At 40.5% G+C, this 19,801-nt stretch overlaps 1 protein-coding gene across 5 annotated transcripts in view; it reads left to right on the top strand.

Moving 5' to 3' along the window:
• Positions 1-2,611: 2,611 nt before the first annotated feature.
• ARFGAP1 (ARF GTPase activating protein 1) overlaps positions 2,612-19,801 on the top strand; it is a 31,545-nt gene continuing 14,355 nt past the window's right edge. For 2 of the 5 annotated variants that reach the window (XM_075072216.1, XM_075072215.1), the window contains exons 1-10: positions 2,654-2,668; positions 3,867-4,018; positions 9,422-9,473; positions 9,770-9,833; positions 10,984-11,093; positions 12,601-12,772; positions 14,032-14,132; positions 15,456-15,542; positions 16,343-16,439; positions 19,034-19,090. In XM_075072216.1, the coding sequence (XP_074928317.1) occupies positions 3,970-4,018; positions 9,422-9,473; positions 9,770-9,833; positions 10,984-11,093; positions 12,601-12,772; positions 14,032-14,132; positions 15,456-15,542; positions 16,343-16,439; positions 19,034-19,090 (789 nt within the window). In that variant the 5' untranslated portion in view covers positions 2,654-2,668; positions 3,867-3,969. Of the gene's footprint in view, positions 2,669-3,866; positions 4,019-5,351; positions 5,413-9,421; positions 9,474-9,769; positions 9,834-10,983; positions 11,094-12,600; positions 12,773-14,031; positions 14,133-15,455; positions 15,543-16,342; positions 16,440-19,033; positions 19,091-19,801 lie in introns of those variants that run through there. The other 3 variants (XM_075072218.1, XM_075072217.1, XM_032766264.2) reach the window with 3 other exon arrangements.

Below are 19,801 nucleotides of genomic sequence, written 5' to 3'. Positions count from 1 at the left end.
TAACTTCAGTAACAACATTCTTTGAAATTTAATTATCTTACTATACAAAGTCTGTAAGGCACTGTGCACATATATGGCACTATATGCAAACATTAAATAATGTAATGATAATTAATAGATCTACTAAGGCTTCTTCATATGGAAGATAACTTTTAACATATTTTATCTCTGTTATTTTCTCTCATGTAATATAATTAACATTAAAAGCCTAAGGTCCCATTCCTGCAAAGACTTACATGCATGAGTAATCCCAGCGAAATAATTGGGATCACTGAAGTGTATAAAGTTAACTATGTTATTAAGTCTTTGTAGGATCAGGGCCAAAAGTGCTTGCTATCATTAGCTATAGCATTAAATGCCAATAACAAACTCAGCACTGTTCAAAACACAGACAAAAACATTATAATTAACGTATTTATTTTGGGACAAGTCACCGTGTAATGCTTTCTAAGGGAAAATGGTGCCTTCTTCCCAGAAACAGGCCAGTCTGGCGTAAATGACCAGGTTGTTACCGCTCATGGTGTAGGAGAGAGACTAAGGTTTTATTTCTAAGAAATCCTATTAAAAAACCATAGGGTGCAGAGAAGAGCAAAGAGGTCTCATCACATTTCCCACCAGTAGCACTTGGAGGCTATTGGAGACATACAAGGTGCTTAAAAAATGCCAAGTTTTGTTATTATGATTTTATTATTATCGCTACATAAGTTATAATTAATGACAAAGCAGAACTTGAATGCCAAGGGAAATAAAAGAGAAAAAAGACCCATCGAAACTAGTATGAAAAATCTTCCAAAGGAGTGCATTTTCCTTGTATCTTCTTCAGTCTTACGGTTTGTCCCTTGTCCTCACATTTTACTGTATTTGAAATTAGGCATGATGATAAAATACTATGGCTAACAGTGTTTCACATTGGTAGTCCAACTAGTAGCCAGTCAACTAAGAAAAGGGGGAAGATATAATTGAGGATTTTTTTCTGAATGCTACATGTTAATATTTTAAATGTTTTCATACTACCACACTACAAATATCTGTCTCCGTTTCACAGATGGCACTGGGGTTATGTACCTGTCCCAGATTCCAGGAACAGAGCAATTAAGACTTGCTAGGGAATTGCATTGATTAATTTGTATGCTGTGTACAAATTTGCTGGCTTTGTCTCATTCCCACTGAATGAATGGGCCTGATCCTGTAACTGTCACTTACACAAGTACTTACTCCTACCTCTGATTTATCTTGTTAGTGAAGACTTCTCTCATACTAGGAAGGGTTGCAATATTGTTACCATAGTACAAATGTAAGCATACAGAGCTATTTATTGTTTAATGCAATTCATAAACCCTATCTTTGTGAAAGAGCAGGGCATGTATTAATATGATCCAGGTTATTAGTGGCAATTTTGATCCAGCCAGCCAGGGCTGCCACTGGAAGATTCTGGAGCCCAGACAGTGTGTGAATGTTCATGTTTGGTAAATTAACCAAGAATAGAGACAGTGTTAATATCGCAGTTCTGCATCATTCATGACATATGAAAAATGTTGCACAACAGTGCTCCCTCGAGGCTGCAAGCACAAAGTATTGAATATGCAACACAAGTCCTGTCAGACACACTGCAGAATCAATGCTGATACTAATCACTGGGCCCGATACAATTACAGAAATAGTATGATGAATACTCTAATTAGATGCTCATATAGTGCGTATATAATAGGAACTTCATTTCACAGTAGTTCATGTTATCAGAAAATAATGGCACTTATTAGAAGAGGCCACTTTGTCCTTCACTGGAAGAGAAAATTGTACAGGTGGACTTTATGTTTCATTGCACACCTCCAATGTACACATATTCAGGGTCCACGATCTTCTCATTGATGTAAGGGAGGGGTTATGCATGTAGCCACTATTAATAGTAATGAGAGTTATTCTTGTTAATCTCCCATAACCATGGCAAGACAATTGACGGCTTATTAAGTAAGTACCAAGGCTGGAACAGGCATTGCACTGAAAATGATCAGCATATTGTCTCTGTGGGTTTCAAATGTAAATGTTAAAGGCCAGCTCTGAAGGGTCTAAAGTCACTGATTAAAAAGAAATTAGTGATTGTGTAAATGTGCTCTCAACATTTGGCTCCGACCATTACAAATCAATGCCAGCTGGTTTTATCGTATCATCAGCTACGTCATCACCTTGAAAGAGGATTTTGGGGCAGTTTATGGAAATCACCTTCACAGTTCAAGTACCATAAGTTTTGCAGCTTCAGACTATTTGCTACTGGACCGAACTCCCCAGGGGCCTGATCCTGCAATCCTGTCTCTTGTGAGTGCTCCCATCCAGGCTGGGAGGAGCGCCCGTGAGTTCACACTGGGTGCCAGAACTGGGCGCATGATCCGGCACCATTTCGCCTGGAGAACAGTGTCTACTCCAGTGAGGTCGGTCCCTGCGTCTCTCTGTCGGCCCGTCCAGCAATGTCTGTGCGTCTCTTGCTCTCCCGCCCGCCCCCCGGTGCCCCGCCCAGGACTTCTCGGATCCCGGCGCTCGCAGGGCCGGCACCGAGGGGGTAACCTCCCCCGTTACCCAGCATGCTTTGCAACTGCAAGTAGCCGGGGCTGCGGCGGGCTGCGCGTGAGAGCCGGGGGAGCCGAGAGAGCCGGGGCTGCCGCTGCCGCAGGGAGTACGAGCCGGCCCCGTCTGCAGGACCGCCCCGGGGAGGGGCGGCGAGCTCCAAGCGGGGACCCCGGGCTCCCCTTTCGCCGGCCGCTCTGTCCCTACCTCTCGCGCCCCGGGGGCCTCGGCCCGGCCCGGCCTGCCGACCCCCGTTCCGGCCCCCCTCGGCCCTGGCCTCCGCCCTTCTCCCCCGCCCCGGGGCGCCTTGCCGGGCCCCTTTCAGCCTGATCCGCCCCGGCCTGCCGGCCCGGCCTGCGCCCGCCGCCCCCCCCCCCGGCCTGGCCTCCTCCCTCCGACCCCTGTATCCGGCCACCCTCGCCTGACCTATCTCCCCCCAACCCCGTAGCGGCTCGCCCCCTTGGCTACCTCCCCCCTTTCCCACCCCCAGTTCTGGCCCCCCCCCCCCCCCCGGCCACGGCCCTGGCTGCCTCCCCCTTTCCCCAACCTTCGTTCCTCCCTCCTCGGCCCTGCCTGCCTCCCCCCTTTCCCCCACATCCCCGTTGGGTTTCCCCTGCCCCCCGGCCCTGGGCTGCCTCCCCCTTTTCCCACAAAAACCCCCCCCCAAAAAACACCCGTTTCCCCCCCCCCCCCCGGCCCTGGTCTGCCTCCCTCCTTTTCCCCCACACCCCATTCTCCCCCTCAGCCCTGCCTATCTCCTCCTTTCCCCCCCGACCCCTTAGTGTGCCCCCCCGGCCCTGGCCTACCTCCCTCCTTTCCCCACCCTGGCCTCAGCACGCCCCCCCCGCCCGTTTTCAGCCCTTCTCCCCCGACCAGGAGGGCTCTGCCAGAAGTTTGCTGCAACCCCCCCCACCCCGGTCCCGCGACCCGGGGAGCCCAGGGCAAGTCCTGGGCTTGAGGTCCTGCCCCTGGGTGTCTCAAGCTGCGGCTGTGAGTGCGCCTTGCCAGCCAGTGTTACTGCTGCTGGGTCCGGTCGCTTTGCCGGGACAGGCCTTGCGGATGGTAGCCCCCTTCCATCCATCAGTGCAGAGCGGGCTGCAGATGAACCACACTCTGGGTAGAGTGCAGCCTTTCCCAGTAGTATTCATGGCTTGTTCTTGTACCTTAAAGGCAAAAAGGAAAAATCATGTTGCTTAAAAAAAAATACTGCTTTAAATGAGACTGTCCACTGTATCTGTTTTTAAGAGCACCTCTCTTCTGTCTGTCTCTCTCTCCCTCCCCTTCCCCCCCGCTCATAAATCTTCTAGAGAGGAGAAGCCTCCATCCTCATTAGAAATCTGGCCATGTTCTGAAACAGTCTTCAAGAAATGAGCCTGGATTTGAGTATCTCGATTTACAGGCTTCACTGGGATGTGGATTAAGAATCTCTTCCACCTTCTCATCTTGAGCTTAGTTTCAGGTAAGATGGTTGTGCTGGTCAGTGTGGAAAAGCATCTAACTTGAAAAAATGGCTTGAGAATGTTTGTCCAACAATTAAACCATTTTAAAAAGTTATGCCTCGCAGACTGATACGACCATCTTAGCTAAGAGATCTTTAATCCCGATGAAGTCTGTAAACTAAGATATCTGGAATCTATCCCATCACATGGTTTGACTTTTATATAGTGTCTGAGTTGCAACCCTGTGACTAGGCCTCCATGTCAGAGTTTCAAAGTCCTACTGCAGCTGTTTTAAATATTGACCATCATAATTGTACTTCTAAATAAGCTACTGCTACTGCCACTTCATTTATTTGCTTTTAGGAAAACAAAAGGATGATTAATAGATAGTTTGGGTAAATAAGACAATAAGCATGATTCTTCAGTGCTGAGGCAGTCAGTATGGGTGACATCCTGGTTTGTGGAATAAATCATTGCTCTAGGAAATGCAGAGAGTACATTTTTACTCTTGTCATAAATAGATAGCTAAGGGTTAATGTTTCTTTCACCTGCAAAGGGGTAACCAAACACCTGACCAGAGGACCAATCAGGAAACTGGATTTTTCAAAGCTCAGGGAGGGAATGTTTGGGTCTGTGTCTTTTGTCTGTCTCTCGGCTATGAGAGGGATCTTTCTATCTTCAAGCTTCTAATCTTCTGTTTCCTAGTTGTAAGTACAGGTATAAGACAATATAGGTTTTTATATTGTTTTTGTATTTACATGTGTGTAGTTGCTGGAATGTTTAAATTGTATTTCTTTTTTGAATAAGGTTGTTTATTCATTTTTTCTTTTAGCAATTGACCCTGTATTGTCAACTTGATACAGAGACTATGTTTATGTGTTTTTTCTTTCTTTTTATATAAAGCTTTCTTTTTAAGACCTGTTTGAGTTTTCTCTGGGTAGGCTAAGGAACGAAGGGAAGGGAAATTCTCTTTGTGTTAGATCTACGGAGGGTGAATCTGTGCAGCCTCAGGGAAGAAGGAGGGGGGAGGAAGGTGAATTCCTCTCTGTTTTGTAATTCAAGGAGTTTAAGTACAGTAATCTTCCAGGATAACCCACAGAGGGGAAGCCTGGGGAGGAAGTAAAGAGAAGACAAGGGGAGGGGGGTTATTTCCCTTTGTGGTAAAACTCAGGGCATCTGAGTCTTGAGGTCCCCCCCAGGGAAGGTTTTGGGAGACCAGAGGGAGCTAAGCCCTGGAATCCTTGGCTGGTGGCAGCGATATCAGTTCTAAGCTGGTAATTAAGCTTAGAGGGTTCATGCTAGCTTCTCAGTTTATAAACGTTAAGGTTCAAATCCAAGTAGGAAGCTATGACAACTCTCCAGTGTGGAAGCAGATGACTTGAATATTCAAGACCAGGAAACAAAACATTCCAGGGTACTTAATATACTGATCCATTGAAAACCTGTTCTGCTGTAGAATGTTCGCTGGCACATTTAGTCTAAAATTTCAGAGTTAATTTGTATTTGTGTTTGTCTGAATTATGTATTCATGGTAAACTCTCTTTCCCATTCAATATTTAATCTTCTTTTCCTCCATAATATTGGAGGGAATACTTTAGAGTTACATTCCTCAAAGAAAACTTATTTCCACAAGATAAATGTTACTTTTCTTTATAATTTTTCTGCCTTTTTTGTATTTATAATTTGTAGAAAACCAGGAAAACAGTGTTTAGTGTACTGAAGAATAGAGGCAGTAGTGATTAGGTGACTGCACTGAGGTTCAGTAATTCAGTTATACTGTAATTTAAAGTGTTTTGGGTCCACAGTGCAGGTTCAAGGAGCACAAGTTCCAAACAAAATTACAAATTCTAATTGTTCTTGCCAGTTCCTCAACTGAAAGCCAGAAGATGACCAATATCTGTAAATGTGTGTGTAAAACTGTGAACTCTTGGTGTGTTACTGTGGTTGTGGTTTAACTCGTAGATTACAGCAGAACCCCGTTTTATCTCATCTAATTGGGACCTGGGGCCAGATAAGATCATCAAAAATCCGGATAAACCGGAGAATGGGAAAGTGCAATGATGCAACGCCATCTAGCAGCCACAGGAGATATTGTCTGCTTCTGGACCTCTGTGCTCTGGTTGTCCATACAAAGAGTTGGATAATGGAGGGTTGGATAAACAGGGTTCTCCTGTATTTCTAGGTTGACTTTAAAGACTTGGTGATGCTTGGAACAGATGAACCCATAATTGAATCACATTCACATAGAAAATAAATTTTGGGGGGACTAGATGACTTGGGATTTAGAGAGCTACTAGTAAAGAATACTGGAGAGAGACGCAGTCTGAGCACAAAACTGGGAGCCAGGGACTTCTGAATTCTAATCCTGATTCAATATGTCTTTCATTAGCACTGGGTAATTAATTCAGTTAACCTCTCTCTGCCTCCCTTTCCCTGTCTGTACAGTGGGTATTCTTGTTTACTTCACACTGGTGCTGTGAAGATTCATGACTTCCACAGCACTGTAAAGTTGCTGTGATCATGAGAGTCACAACTTTACAACTACCCCTGCAATGCTTTCTCTTGAGTAATGGAATCCCACTCTACCGCTAAGTCATCTGAATCAGGAACTTAAGTTCCTTCTGCACTTGAGTCCTCTGCATTTTTCCAGCTAGGTGGAGCAGTGTGGGAAGGGGGAGAGCAGCTTTGCAGCCTGACTTCAGTTTTTCAACCTCCCCCATCAAGCAGTGCTGATGAGCACCATTCGTGGGGGAGGGAGGGATAGGAGAGCAGAAGCAAAGTGTGTTGAGCGGGACAGTCAGATCTCTCCCTCCTTAACCAGTGCAAGTCTAGGCCAAAAGACTTGCTTCAGACTCTTCCTCCTCCACCAGAACCACAGTGCCTGTTGGCCAGAGGAGGAGCCTAACTTCTGGAGTGGGGCATCTGTTTAGATCGCTGGCCAATAAGGCTAGAAGGTTTTCTGATTGGAGCAGACAGCCCCCATCTCTTTTCCCCACTATTCTGAGTGAAAACCTGCTCTAGCATTTCTGGATGAGGGAGAAGTAATGATATGGGACATTCAAAGGAGGGCAGGCAAATAACACCAGAGAGAGACTGCATCACATTTCTATGCATGATTCTGCAAATTTGAAAAAAAAAAACGTTTAAAAGTGGAGAGAGAGTTGAAAGAGAATAGATGAAAATTATGTAACTAAATATATTCCCCACCCTCATTATCTATCAACAAACTACCACTGTTAATTAGATTAATATCTTAAATTCAGAAATGAAACACTTAAAACATTTTAATCTCTTCTTCAGACTAGACAGGGAGTGTATGTGTAATGGAAGGAGGGAGATTCCCCCCTTCCCACCAATGACAAAAGAGAAAATGAAGACCTGTACATCAGATCCATGGAAGCTTATTTGCTGTGGTTTCTGACTAGATTATGATCAAAATATGTATCAGTATATTTCCTTCTTCAGTGTACGTGGGCAAGGTATATAAGGGAAGCTTTAGTTTCAGAATCCCATTGAAGAAATAGTGCAGTTAATCAGAAAAAAAGATTAGTTATCATTCTTTTTTCATTATACCAGACACAAAAGCTGATTAATGAACCAACAACAAAAATCCAATACATTTAAGTTTGAGATAGGGCAGCTGAAGTATTATACTTCATCAAGCATTAATTACAGTGTAACCTAATAACTCTTATATTTTAAATGGAAAACCTTGTAGAGTTGGTAATCTTTCTTGGCTCACTAAAGAATAACTGCTGATGATCTGATTCATGATTTAAAAAAGGACAAATGCTAGATGATGAGTGTAAGTTTAAAAACAGAAGATTGTCCTTGTAATGGCATGGAAATAAACACTTCTGTACAAATGTTACATCCTTTACTGCCTTTTTTCAATGGCCACGTATTAACAGGAATGCCTAATACAGATTGAAATCCTGGAAAGATAAAAATAATCTTTTCTTTCAACAGCAATAACGTGTAGCTGCAATTTTGTACTTATTTTTTCATGAATTACACTGAAATAGCTGGTGTTTGGATACCAGCCCTTGGCCTTGCACAGCTTCGCTGTACCACTGCATATTAGTGCTATAATTCACAGGAAAGGTGGTCCAGGTTAGTGTTTATTGTAAACCTGTATGGCAGTGATGACACACACAAATCCCTTAAATCTTTAATTATTTTTTTTACGGGGGAAAAACACAATGTAAAGGTTGGAAATTGGTGTGACTTTCTCCAGTTCTGGATATGTCTATGTTTTGGAATGTCACTTAGCACTTTAAAGTGTTGTGAATATTAACTCCCTCAGTAAGTTGGTGAATTGAGTAAATAGTATTCTTCTCATTTTACAGAAGAAGAGAAAAGGCTTTAGCTATTCGCTTAAAGGCACACACTGAGTGAGAGTAAAAAACTTAATTAGAGCTGCCTCAGGGTTGTGTGTAGTCCACTAAACCACACTTCTCAAAAACAGTAATATGGAAGTGTCAGAGATAGCTGAGGCAATCCCCTTTCCTTTTCAGAGACCTTCACATTTGAAAAGTCTTTCGATTTTTTTTTTTTTTTTAATAGGATCAGACATTGACCCATTCTTTTCTGCTTTTTTCCTAGTCCCTCTTGTATTCTGAATGTAGTGCTCAGCATTGCTCCTAGTTCAGCCTGATATTTCTATGTCTATTTCTTAGTGAATTTTGGACGTTCCAATGACGTTTTTGGTAGGGAAAAGGTTTGGGTGTGAAGGACAAGGAAAAAAAGGTGGTGGTGTTTAAAGTACAGCAAAATAAATACCCTATAACCCTATTTGTTATAAGCTTTGAATAATTTCCTCTTATCTAAATTGTAATGTTATATTTCACCCTACATCCTAAGCAACTAAATTCTATATATGTTGCAGTCTCATTTATGAGAATGTGTTAATGTCTGTCAGTGCTTCAGATAAATGCACTACAGATAAATCCAAGTTCCTTGCTGAATGTATATCCTAAAATCTGTAGTTTAACTTGGCTTCATGCACTTTAGCAGCTGTTACTTTTCATGCCACTTGCAAATTGTCAAGTCTGTAGTACAGTATTGCAGACCTGATCAGAGCTTAAAGTTTATTTCACATAAAAACTTACAATAGTCCGGATGTATTTCTTAAAAATCTAATTTTTAAAGGGAAACTGTCAACCTTTTTCAAAATTATTTTTTCATAAAAAGCAAGTTTCTTATAGAGCACCCTTTAAACATCATGTACAGAATTTTTAAATTTACATTTTATAAGAGTTTCTGCTCCTTTGCTAGGACACTGGTTAGGGTTTATAAGGGTCTTTAAGCAGGGGGAGTGGGTGGGTTTGAGAGCAACATCATCAAGTGTGTTTTGGGTTGCCTCTACTGCTCCCCACTACATTTTTATGTGTATGCCTACCTATTACTGTGTACCTCTCCAGGTTTTGGATCTGCTGCTGTTAACCATGTTCTTGTAGAGCTATGGAAGAGCAGGTACCTGAGCCCCCTGCAGCTCTTCATTAGTGATATCCCATTGATACATTAAACAGCAACTGTAACTGACTGCAAAGTGCCAAATGCACACAGTAAACTGAAAAATAGTTTTCCTTTAATCTGTTATATTGATCATAAGTGTTTCTTGTAACAAGGAACAAAAACACATTTACTGTGCCTCTGCAAAAATTTTAGATTGTAAAGTCTTTGCATCTTGTACAAGTGTTGAGTATTTGATCAGCACTTAATATGTAATTTGTTTTAAAGTCTTTAAAATTGTTTTTCCCCCATTATAGAAACATGGCAAGTCCAAGAACAAGGAAAGTTCTTAAAGAAATCAGAGTGCAAGATGAGAACAATGTAAGAAGGTCTATATATATTTATATATATTGTTTGAAGCATTTAATTAAGCAGCAACAAATACTTTTCAGACCATTTCAGACAACTGAATTTGTTCTCTGAGAATAACCAATAAATTTTAAGGTACAGATGTGGATATGTATATACTTCCATTAAATTGTATTCCAATAAGATTGATAAACTGTCAAGGATTGGGCATAACTCCTTTGAGTGGTTTTAGTGATTCAGTAAACCACTGGTGGTTTGTCAGCCAAACCCTCAGAGAATTTTGTTTTGGGATATTGTTGTATATTTTAAGAATAGGAACTTTCTATTTAAAGCATTTTATGTTTATACTCTAATAATGCAAACAAAATAATCTTCTCAATGTGCTACCATATTTATGGTAATCTGCCTTTGAAGTCCTCCTACACACCCTAAGGATTTGTAATGATATTTGAAACTCTCAGTTGCCCCCACATGACCTGATGATAAACTATATTTAGAATCCCTGCTATAAAAGAACAGAAGCTGCCCAGTACACAAGTATGTTTGCTTTAAAAAAAAAAAAAAAAAAAAATGTCTACCTGGATTTGTGCCTACCTGGATTTGTGCTAGAACCATGCTAGTTGCAATTATGTTTGTGACTGGCTGTCAGATGGTCAGATCACAGGACTGAACTGATGTTCCTAACTCTTTCTCCTTGACACAGAACTAATTCCACTAAAGTTGTTATTTACCTGTTGGACTGTTTTCTCCCCCTCAAAACAATCTTACAAAAGCATAAATTTTGATTGTGTGCGTTTTGTTCTTTATGGACATGTGAAACAAAGTTATTTCATGATATATTTATATGGTGCCCTGAGGGTAGTGTTTAATTCAGTCTTTCTAGAGACAGAAATATCAGTTTAGCTTGTATTTCTATAGTCTGAGTCAGTTAACATGAATGGTTCTGCCTATAAAATATTAAACCCTCAAGGCTCTTTCTAAATGACTACGTAATGGAACTTATGTACACGAGGAAGAAGTCTTTAAACACTAACAACTCCTAATTCTGAATTTATTTGCTGCAAGTAGCTTTTTTATGATTTTCTGTGTCTGTACTTTGAAAGTTTTACCCAGAGCAAATGATGACTGAGAGTTATGGACAATATTTTTTTTTCTCTTACAGGTCTGTTTTGAGTGTGGTGCATTTAACCCCCAATGGGTGAGCGTGACCTATGGAATCTGGATCTGTCTGGAATGCTCAGGAAAACACAGAGGCTTGGGAGTTCACCTCAGGTCAGTCTTGGGAACAAACACAGACCAGATGTTTTACAATTTTCTCCTCATGGGAAAAACATGGAAGTCCATTGCAAGGAGTATTTTTTTGGATATAGCTATGGAGATGCAAGTTTGCCATGCTTCAGCAGAACAGCAAATCTAGAATTTTGCAAATCAGAATATGACATATTGCTAATCCACTGTGGAATCTAGAAACCAAAAATGAGTTAGTGGTGTAAGTACACACATGATTAAGTTAGGTTACCTCAGTATGTTACCTCGCCATGAATCAAATGTAATGTTATGGAGAAATTTAGGAGATCTCTAGTCCTATCAGTCGTTCATGTTGTGTCCTATTTTATATTTTGTCTATTCTTGTAGGCTAAAGAACTCTAGTGGTACCAGGTATTCTTAAAATTGAACTAAGACAATTGTAATACTACTGTAAAGCATGTATGTAGTGCTAGAAATGTACCCAGTGCATTATAGAACATAGAATGTATGTGTATGGAGGTTCCTGTCGAGTACACAGTGTTTTATATTCTTCTAAAATGAGCCAATGAACAAACAACCTCTCCCCCTTCCAACACACACACACGTGTATGGTCCTGGGTCTAAATCTAACAGAGAGGCAGAATATGGAACAATTATTCAGATAAGGGAGGGAAAGGAGAATTCAGGAATGCAAGCGCTAATACCAGGGGGACACTTAGAAGTGGTTTTTAAAGGATGATTTGAAGGTGAGTAGGGGGTCAAGAGTGTTCAGCGACTAAGAAGTGTAAATTATTCCAATTTCTACATGAAAGAAGGAATGAAGCACAGAGACAAAAGAGATGTGAGGAGGGTAAGGACCAAGAGAGGATAGGAGGAAATGAGCATAGAGATGTAAATGGAGCAAAGTTTTTTGTAGGGCCTTGGTGAGGAGATCTCCTTGACCTTTTCTTTAATGGAATATTTAAGCATTAACAATAGGGGCCTATTTGTTTTTCATGTGGAATAATGAGCAGCTGCACTAATTTATGGCCCAAAGCAAAGCTGAGGGACACTAATCCCAGTCATAAATGCCCTTGGATGTGGTTATTTTAGATATAGGACAGACGACTTGTTGAGTACCTGAAGTTCATTCTAAGTGCGCTCCTGAGGGATGAGTGGTACTAAAGAGTAGCAAACTGTTTGGAAAATGTCGGGAAAATATTTTCTGTTAAGTGATTTTGATAGGCAATTCAGAATTTGGGTTGGGATACCTACAGTTTGTTTCATTTGCACAGACTGTCTCCTTTAAGTGGAACTCACTTTTTTTCAACAGCGAAAACTCATAAGGCTTTTTTGCTATAGTGCTTTTCCTCCCTGCAGGATAGGAAGCAATCTCAGTAAAAGTGCAGCTGCTCGCTGTGGCATTTCTAAAGGCTTAATTTTTGGTATAGCTGCCAATGAGGTGTTTTGTTTTTGTTTTATGGTGTATTATAACAGGATTCTAGCAATAAATAAAAAGTGAGGTGTTTTCCTTTCTAATTCTGATTTCTAGCTTTGTGCGCTCTGTCACTATGGACAAGTGGAAGGACATTGAGTTGGAGAAGATGAAGGCTGGTGGTAATGGCAAATTTCGAGAATTTCTGGAGTCTCAGGAGGATTATGATCCCTGCTGGTCAATGCAGGAGAAATACAACAGCAAAGCTGCAGCTTTCTTTAGAGATAAGGTAAACACAGACGAATAATAACTTGTGCGTCCTTAATACTTCCCATTTGAAAATCTCAAAGCACTTGACAAACACTTATTAAATTTTGCAACATCTTTGTGAAAACTTGTTGCAGTTCCTGAGAGAGGATAAGACTTGCTGTTCTGTAATCTACAAAAAGCTTATTCTCTAGAAATGTTCATTAATGTCCTTTTTTTTTTTTTTTTTTTTTTTGTTTGGCCATGTTCGCCAGATTGTCAGTGGTGTAATTTGTTGTAGCACAGTTGAAAGTAATGGATCTATGCCAGTTTATACTAGCTGAGAGTCAGCTTGTTATTGCATCAGACTATCTTATACTATAGGGCACAATTAATTGCCAGCACTTCTTTTTTGGTGGATGCAAAATGGCAGATTACTCTGCCAAAAGCAAGTGGGACCATAAAGAGCAGCAAAATCCATGCCTGCACTGGAAATGTCATTCCAAAAGGAGGCTTTGTGCAATTTCTCAAAATAGAACCCCTCAAAATTCAAATATGCACCTAGAAATTGCAGAGACTTGAACACACAGGGGTTGTGCATTTATGCTGGCCTGCACTACTAAGTTGAGAAGCTGCATTCTACATGGCTGGAGTTCTTACTCAGTTTTGAAATTGGTTTGCCAAAAGAGGTGTAGTTGTGCCACTTATGGATTGCTGGTCTGGGACACTCTGCAGCTAGAAGGGGGAACATCTCAATAGCTTAACATTGTGTAGTTTCTCATACTGTAGTTCTTAGATCTTTACTGTTTGGGGGAGTTGGGATGGACAGGTCTCTAGCAGGACAGGGAAGAAGAAAGTAAATTGGACCAGTTTGGAAGCTAAGGTGAAGAGAATATGAGGGAGAACTTTAGAGGAAACAGCTGAGGGAAAGTCTAGGGAAAATTATAGGAAAATCTCTGAATGGACAAAGCTCTGATTTGGCTGCCTCTCCAGCTGCTCTCATTGGCTGGCTGGTTCCTCCCAGCAGTTTTTTCCCAAGACCATCTGAGGAGGAGTCACCACCTGAATGCTGCTCTTCCCCACAATGAAGGAGGTCTTCCTTGCACAGCTCTGGAGCTGGGAGGAGGAACATCAGCTAAACACCATTTTACCCTCTGTCCTATGCAGTAATCCCTGCTTTGCCTGCTTCTGCAGCTGCTCCAACTGACTGTTGACACTCTGTTGAAGGTTATTTCTACATTTTCATTTTACTTGAAAATTAGGACCTTACCATCTTCTGCACACTTTCTCCCCCTTCTTTAGGTGGCTACTTTAGCTGAGGGCAAGGAATGGTCTCTTGAAACTTCTCCTGCCAGAAACTGGATTCCACCTCAGCCCAAGATGGCCCTGTCTTCAGCTCATCGGTATGTATTCTAGTTATCCAATTCTCATACAGTATGATCTCGCTATCAAGCATGACAGTTGAATTTCACTGTTCTTATTCTGCTGACAGACTATTTGTCTCCACTGTTTTGAGCATTGGCCTGCTAAACTCAGGGTTGTGAGTTCAATCCTTGATGGGGGCCACTTAGGGATCTGGGGCAAAAATCAGTACTTGGTCCTGCTAGTGAAGGCAGAGGGCTGGACTCGATGATCTTTCAAGGTCCCTTCCAGTTCTAGGAGATAGGATATCTCCATTAATTTTTTTTTTTAAGATAGAAGTACTTTCATTTCCATAATTGGGTTAATTTTTTTTATTCTCCTATTTCTTTGGAAGCTGTGTCTGAGAAAACAGATGACAAAGACATTTTTTTAATTGGGGGAACTATTATCTGCCTCAGATTTGTTTTCCTAGACATTTGCCATTTTACTATTAGCATATTTTAGCTTCAGTCTCCCAGATTAAAATGTCAATGTCCAGCCACAGGTCAGCAGCTAGTTTAGTGAAGTTGCTCTTCTCTGATTTTTGGATAGGAAGTGATGGCACGTTAGTTTGACAGCAGTGTTATCTAAACTTTATTCAGTGTGGACCACTTCTTAATACAGATTGTAATTGTACTAGCTACAGTCCCTCCCATTTGTGCTTGCATCATTTCCCAATTGGCTACTACAGTATTTCCTTACATTCCAAATAGGAAAGCCTTTAGTGTATTTAGCTGTCCAGAATACAGCAAATATTGCTTTTTCCTTCTGTCCTGTTCTTTTGCTTTCCTTTCTTCCCTGAATACACTTTACTATGGCTGCATGAACCATCTCCCCTCTCAGTGATGGTCTAACACCTGGTCCCCTCTTCCACCTTCACCCTAACAACCCTCTCCCTTTCGTGATTGCCAGCTGTATTCTAGCTGGTGGTTCCAGTCCCTGAAAGTATCTGTGTTTCTCTTACTCTGATGTTTCTGGATCCCTGGTAGAAGCATAGCTTGCTTTCAGGTACTTCTAGTTCTTCTTGGCAATAAAGAGTCAGGTTTACCTGCACAAGGAACTAGAAACAAGGAGAACCAGCAGCTTGTGACTAGCAAGTTCTACAATAACCACGAAGTGCTAGCAAACTAAAAGTGGTCTAAACACCACTGTTTGTGGACTTGTTTACAGCTTTCTTTCTCTGTGAGTTAAGAGACTCAGAAGCTCTCGTCTGATGGATGTAAAATTCTGATCTGTCTTCGGCACAAGCTTCTGTGATGAGCAAAGTCATTTGTTTCTTTATGCTTCATGTAGTTTAACTTCCTAAAAATCCTTCCTTTGAGTAGATCTGCTGGACCATCCCAGAATGCGGCTGGTTCTTCCGACAAAGCGTTTGAAGACTGGTTAAACGATGATTTCAGCTCCTATCAAGGGTAAGTTATTTGACTTGCAAGTAATGTTTATTGAACTAGACACTTCTGTATCAATCACTGTGTGTCATGGCCCTTCAGAATACTCTACACTAGGGCTTATTATTTTCCTGTCAGTTTACATGTGGCTCTGTTAATCCATTGGGCCATACCAGACTCTGGTCACATCTTCGCTGGGTGTAAAATAAGTGATAATACATGACAAAAGATTGGGTATAAAAGCATTAAAAAGGGCCATTTCTTTCCTGTGTATCAAGGAAAGGTTTGATGTGCAATAAAGCTGAGGCTTGTGAGTCAAATATAAACAGTAGCTTTATCACCCTGGTGGCCTCCTGGTCTGTGAAGCTTTCAGGTTCAGTTGCCTAGAGCAGAGCGTGTGAAACTCAGGTATTTAATAATGCTACCACTAGGTTCTTCAGTTAATGCAGTGATATGCAAAAAGAGACCACAGTTCTGAAGTAACTAACTGATCTATTACACCACAGGAGAAGATTTACTGAGATGATGATAAAATCTGCAAGGAGGTTTTCTTGTCTACAGTGCACATTCACTAGCTTTACATAATTGTGCAGTGATGTTCTCACACGTTAGAAACAAGCTGCAAAAGTAGAGCTGTATGAGGGAGTCAAGCACACAGTTTACCTGCACTGCTGATGCAAATTCTACCAGTCCTTTACTTCCAGGTGTATGAAAATCTTTAAAACGAAACACAAATTCAGCTGTATTTTATAATATTTTCGGTCTGATAGTTTTAATGAAATGCATAATAATTACCATTGTTTTCTGATGGTGTTATGATTTAGTGGCCAAGAGAATCGCTATGTGGGATTTGGGAACACAGTCAACCCTCCGAAAAAGGATGACGACTTCCTCAATACTGCCATGTCTTCGCTATACTCGGTAAGGAGATTCTTTCTCTGAGCTTTCTGTGACTGTTAGCAGTATGTTCCTGTATTTGTAGCCCAGATTATTTAAATATGAATAGAGAGAAAATTAATAGCTGTAACTGGGAAATACGCAATGCATGTGCATCTGAGGAACAGTATATTTCTGTCTTCTCAAAGCAATCTGATCAAAAGTCCTGACTCCGCCAACACATTAAGCCTAAAATGCTGGTAAAAAGACAGGTGGAGGCAGTCCTAACAGGATTCCAAACATGCACTTCTTAACACTAAAAGAACTGACCACTCAACTATTGGCAAGGAATGGGCAACTACAAGTAGCAAATTCTATAAATGGCACAATTCACAAGCACCTGTCTTACATACTTCTCAGGTTTTTTTATAGTAAAATACTGCCATATCATCTAAATCAGTGGTTCTCAACCAGGGGTTCGCATACACCTGGGGGTACATAGAGGTCTTCCAGGGGATACATCAATGCATGTAGATATTTGCCTAGTTTTACAACAAGCTACGTAAAAAGCACTAGTGAAGTCAGTACAAACTAAAATTTTATACAGACAGTGACTTGTTTATACTGCTATATGTACTATATACTGAAATGTCAGTACACTATTTATATTCCAATTGATTTATAATTATGTGGTAAAAATGAGAAAATCAGGAATTTTTCAATAATAGTGTGCTGTGGCACTTCTGTATTTTTATGTCTGATTTTGTAAGTAAGGAATTTTTAAGTGAGGTGAAACTTGGGGGTACGCAAGACAAATCAGATTCCTGAAAGGCGTACAGTAGTCTGGAAAGGTTGAGAGCCACTGATCTAAATCTTTGTCAGACATTATTCAAATATGATCTGATTGAAACTAGTGACTAAAATGCCCTCTTGTGACTAAACACATGAACTGCAGCTTAAACATAAACACCTTTTGCAAAGTAGTTGAAGTTTTTCATTTGCATGAATTTTCATCTGATTGAGGAAAACAATTTTCTTTATAATATATGAGAGGAATAAACCTAAAAAAATCAAATACACACACGTAAGGCTCCCCCCCCCCCCCTTGTTACTCATCAGATGGCTAATTTGTTGTGTAGTTGATGCTGATTAGGCTGAGATCAGTTTAGGTTGTCTGTTGTCCTGTGAGCCTACTTTTAACATCAGAATTACAAGAAATATCATCTTGCCACTTGCACATCAGCATCATCACTGTCATTCCATTTATCAGCATGAAACAAAGCAAGATGAGACTACTAATGAAGGGATCTCACTAGAGTCTTAAAGGAACTGTTGAGTATAGCGCCTCCACCTTCTTTTAAGGATTAGCTAAACTCAGTGGAAAGCATGATGAGCAAAGCACCCTGACCTTTCTGCTATTATTTTCAGCTTTTCTGCAGAGATGCTCACAAGTATCCATGTACCACTGGAATATCCATGCTTCAGAAGTGACATACCAACTATATGGGGCAGTTATAGGGTTGTATCTGATCCATACAGCTGCTGTTAAACCGTACTGAAGTAGTGCAGCTCCATAGCTTAACAGATTTACTTGCAGGTGACCTGCAAAAGGAAAAAAAAAAAGTCAGTGTCCCTTCTTTGTTTCTTTACAATGTGTATAAAGAAGTCCTGAAAAGTATGCCAAAGCTTTTTGTTTTTGTTTTACATTAGAAATTCAGATTTTGTCATCTTGTTTTTATTGAAAGATTCTGCGTGACTGGGTAACTAATACTATTATATCACAACTATCAAGGAACTGCAAACTGAACAATTGAGAGAGGAAGAAAGTTTTAATGAGAATTTTTAAAACTGTTTCCTTTTTCTTGGTAGCTCCTTATTAAATGCCTGACAAAAAAAACTGAGAAAAAAATCTTTATTATAGCACACTCTATTACTAAGGGCTGAGAAAACTACTGATTGAGTTTCCTGAACTTGATGGAGGTCTCCAGGAAAATAACAGGCAAAACAGGGCTTTATATTCCTGATATTTATAAGGCCAAAAAAACAACCCGAAGTTGTTTTAGGCTTTCTTACAAACAAGAAACCCATCAATAATGGATCTGCGTCTGCTGCTTATGAGCTCCTTAATCCTTTTTGTTTTGTTTTATGTTTGAATCCACTGGCTCTTGGCTCCCTTTTCAGCTTCTTCCAGGCTTATACCTAAGTTTCACTCTGCCCCTTGTCCTTTCCCACAGATCTTAACTCTCTCAAAACACAAACTAGTCTTGATGTGTCCTGTATTTATTTAGGCTCTACAACATTGTCTTCTCTTGCTATCATTGTGAAAATGTTTGCATTTAGAGAGAAACAAAAGCTTTGAAGTTTTTCTCCATTAGACTAACCCATGTTCAGGATTGTTCATGTTGCAGTCATAATAATTAGGATTTGTAGTATAGGAATGCACAAGAAAACAAGGGAAATTCACCGTGGTGTATTTTTTACAGTTCAGTGGAACTTCGCCACAAGGAAATCTGTCTCAATTAGTAGGTATCTCTTTCGGCTACAGGACAGGATGTGCCACAGAATATATTGACTTTGTTTCACTATTACATGTTAAATTAAGCTTCCTCCTCCTTCTCTTTTTTTTTTTTTTTTTAAAGGGATGGAGCAGTTTTACAACTGGAGCGAGCAAGTTTGCCTCAGCAGCTAAAGAGGGTGTAAGTAAACAAGAAGCTATTTCAGTCTTATTGTTGCCGTGGTATAAGGATTCTGTTAGCTTGATTTGGCCTCTTGACAGGGATTTATCTTGAAATAAATGCTCCATATTGTAAGCTGAACCCCCGACGTCTATGTGTATCATTTAAAAAAATGGAAATGTTTATATACTAAGTATAAGCAAAGCTGTGCATGGTCTTTGGTACAGGTTTTATATGCAGATTTATATGCACAGTACATAAGAAGCTGCAGTTTTTTTTAGTTCAGTTTCTAAAAACTACACTTGTTACTGCATCTACATTTACAATGAAAGGGAACATTATGGAGGCATAATCATGTTCGCAAGTGTGCTTATGTTCCATTTCGTTCTCTTTTGAGCTCTAGTATACCTTTCCCAGATGTTTGCGTGCTGCTCTTTTGAACAGAATCTAAAAAGCTATATTCTACTGTAACTTTTTTTTGCAGTGACGGGCTTGTATTTTGTGCGTCTTTCAGAATTATGGTGATGAGCAGTATACCTTTTATTTTTATATATTAGTATTGGAGTATTACATTCTGAAACTTAAAGCAGATAGAATGAAGTAGAACAAAGAAGAGTTATTAGAGTTTGAGGACTGACAGACCAGTGGTTGAGAGCTAAAAATATCTTAAGGCATTTGATCCATCTGTGGGAGTCTCTGCCTTCTTTGGTGTGCATAATTTTCACTAATGGT

Source organism: Chelonoidis abingdonii, chromosome 14 (genome assembly GCF_003597395.2).
Source record: "Chelonoidis abingdonii isolate Lonesome George chromosome 14, CheloAbing_2.0, whole genome shotgun sequence".
NCBI lineage: Eukaryota > Metazoa > Chordata > Testudines > Testudinidae > Chelonoidis > Chelonoidis abingdonii.
Note: the sequence above shows the minus strand (reverse complement) of the source record. Positions and strands in the feature narration are given on the sequence as shown.